The sequence below is a fragment of the Oenanthe melanoleuca genome, unplaced genomic scaffold (assembly GCF_029582105.1).
Source record: "Oenanthe melanoleuca isolate GR-GAL-2019-014 unplaced genomic scaffold, OMel1.0 S001, whole genome shotgun sequence".
Classification (NCBI taxonomy): Eukaryota; Metazoa; Chordata; class Aves; order Passeriformes; family Muscicapidae; genus Oenanthe; species Oenanthe melanoleuca.
This window is the reverse complement of record NW_026612650.1, coordinates 1510096-1512227: the sequence shown is the minus strand read 5'-3', so window position 1 is coordinate 1512227 and position 2132 is coordinate 1510096. Positions and strand designations below refer to the sequence as shown.

The 2132-nt window shown below is 51.5% G+C and overlaps 1 protein-coding gene across 1 annotated transcript; it reads right to left on the bottom strand.

Moving 5' to 3' along the window:
- Positions 1-283: 283 nt before the first annotated feature.
- LOC130266073 (olfactory receptor 14J1-like) lies at positions 284-1297 on the bottom strand. The gene has a single exon (XM_056515389.1). The coding sequence runs from the start codon at positions 1218-1220 to the stop codon at positions 303-305; it is 918 nt and encodes a 305-aa protein (XP_056371364.1). The 5' UTR covers positions 1221-1297; the 3' UTR covers positions 284-302.
- Between the last annotated feature and the right edge of the window lie 835 nt (positions 1298-2132).

The following is a 2132-nucleotide window of genomic DNA, read 5'->3' as shown; positions in this document are numbered from 1 at the left end:
GCTCCAGAGAAGGGAACAGAAAGGAGATCTCTGGAGAAAACGTTGCTGGGAAAGAGATACTTTATTTTCTTAAAAGCCACCATCAGCACAGCTCCTCATTGACACAGACTGTGTCACGGAAATAGTTGACAAATGCAAAATGAGAAAGGGCACAAATTATGGTGTTTCTTAGCAAGCAAAATTGAAAAATAAAGCAAATGAAATGAAAGAACAAGCCAACACAAGCCCAACTGAAACAAGCAGAGATTGCTTTTATTACAAGTGATTTGAAGTAATGGGCCAGTATTTCACTTTTTCTGAAATCATCCAGTGATCAGTTTCCACACAGCAGCCTTAAGCTCCTTGTTCCTCAGGCTGTAGATGAGGGGATTCAGGGCTGGAGGCACCACTGAGTACAGAACTGACAGGGACAGATCCAGGGATGGGGAGGAGATGGAGGGGGGCTTCATGAAGGCAAATGACCCAGTGCTGATAAACAGGGAGACCACGGCCAGGTGAGGGAGGCAGGTGGAAAAGGCTTTGTGCCGTCCCTGCTCAGAGGGGATCCTCAGCACGGCCCTGAAGATCTGCACATAGGAGAAAACAATGAACAGAAAACAGCCAAGTGCTAAGGAAGTAGTGAAAACAGAAGCCCCAAATTTCCTGAGGTAGGAGTGCGAGCAGGAGAGCTTGAGGATATGGGAGATTTCACAGAAGAACTGCCCTAGGGCATTGCCCTTGCACAGGGGCAGGGAAAATGCTTTGGCTGTGTGCAGCAGAGCAGTGAGAAAGCCACTGGCCCAGGCAGCTGCTGCCATGTGGGCACAAGCTCTGCTGCCCAGGAGGGTCCCGTAGTGCAGGGGTTTGCAGATGGACACGTAGCGGTCGTAGCACATGACGGTCAGGAGGGAATACTCTGCTGAAATGAAAAAAGCAAAAGTCAATAGTTGTGCAACACATCCTGAGTAGGAGATTGTCCTGGTGTCCCAGAGGGAATTGTGCATGGCTTTGGGGACAGTGGTGCAGATGCAGCCCAGGTCAGTGAGGGCCAGGTTGAGCAGGAAGAAGAACATGGGGGTGTGCAGGTGGTGGCCGCAGGCTACGGCGCTGATGATGAGGCCATTGCCCAGGAGGGCAGCCAAGGAGATGCCCAGGAAGAGGCAGAAGTGCAGGAGCTGCAGCTGCCGTGTGTCTGCCAATGGCAGCAGGAGGAAGTGGCTGATGGAGCTGCTGTTGGACATTGCTTCACTGTGGCCATGGGGGGCTGTTAAAAGAAGACAGAGTAGTTAGGATAGGTTTCCTTGTGTCAATCTTAAGCTATTTTCTTAGAGATTTACTCAAAATTGCTTCTCGTTCATTGGGGAAATTTCTCTCACTTAGTTTTTTTATCTTTGATCTCAGGGTTTTGCTTTCTATGAAGGGAGAGAAATCCTCTTTAAGCACTGCTCTGAGCCTGAACACTGGGGAGCCCAGGGGGAGCACAGGACTCCCTGTGCCTGAGTATAGTCATACCTGCTGGTCCCACACAGCTGCCCTTCGCTCATATACACCTGCCTTTATTTCAGAATGACTGCACTTAAAATGTGCCTGAAAAATAAAGAGAACATTTTGAAAGATCTGGTTTCAAAGCAAGATTTTCTAAACCCACATTTTTTTCCCTGTGCAGCTAGACAGGATGGGATATCCAGGTTTGGTGTGGCTCTCAGCTGCCTGGAGTTGTGCCTACTGGGAGCTGTTTCTCCCTATCCAACTCTTGTCCCTACCAGTGCTGCCAGAGCCCAGCCCAGCCCTGGGGGCTCAGCTCTGCCCTGCACACCCCTCCCAGCACACGGCACTGCCCAGGGGCATCTCCCTCCCAGCAGGGCCTTAAGGGCAGCTCAGACAAACTGAGATGCTGCAAGCCAAGGTCCTGCTGCTGCGGTCTGTAGGCACAGGAGGGTGGGGAGGCACTTTGTAGGGGAGATGTGAGGCAGATCTGCTGATCTGCAGTGAGACAGTGCAGGAGTCTCAGTGACACAGACACACCTGACAGCCCCTTTCCCTTCTCGTGAGAAGAAAACTGAGAGCAGCCCTGGCCATGCAGCACCATCTCCACAGCAGGAGGAATCTGCCCTGATGGGAGTGGCTCCTTCCCCCTCCAACTTCTCCCTACA

Bases quoted from the DNA above. Each gene is read 5' to 3' on its own strand.
- LOC130266073 (XM_056515389.1), bottom strand. From the start codon at position 1,220: ATGTCCAACAGCAGCTCCATCAGCCACTTCCTCCTGCTGCCATTGGCA.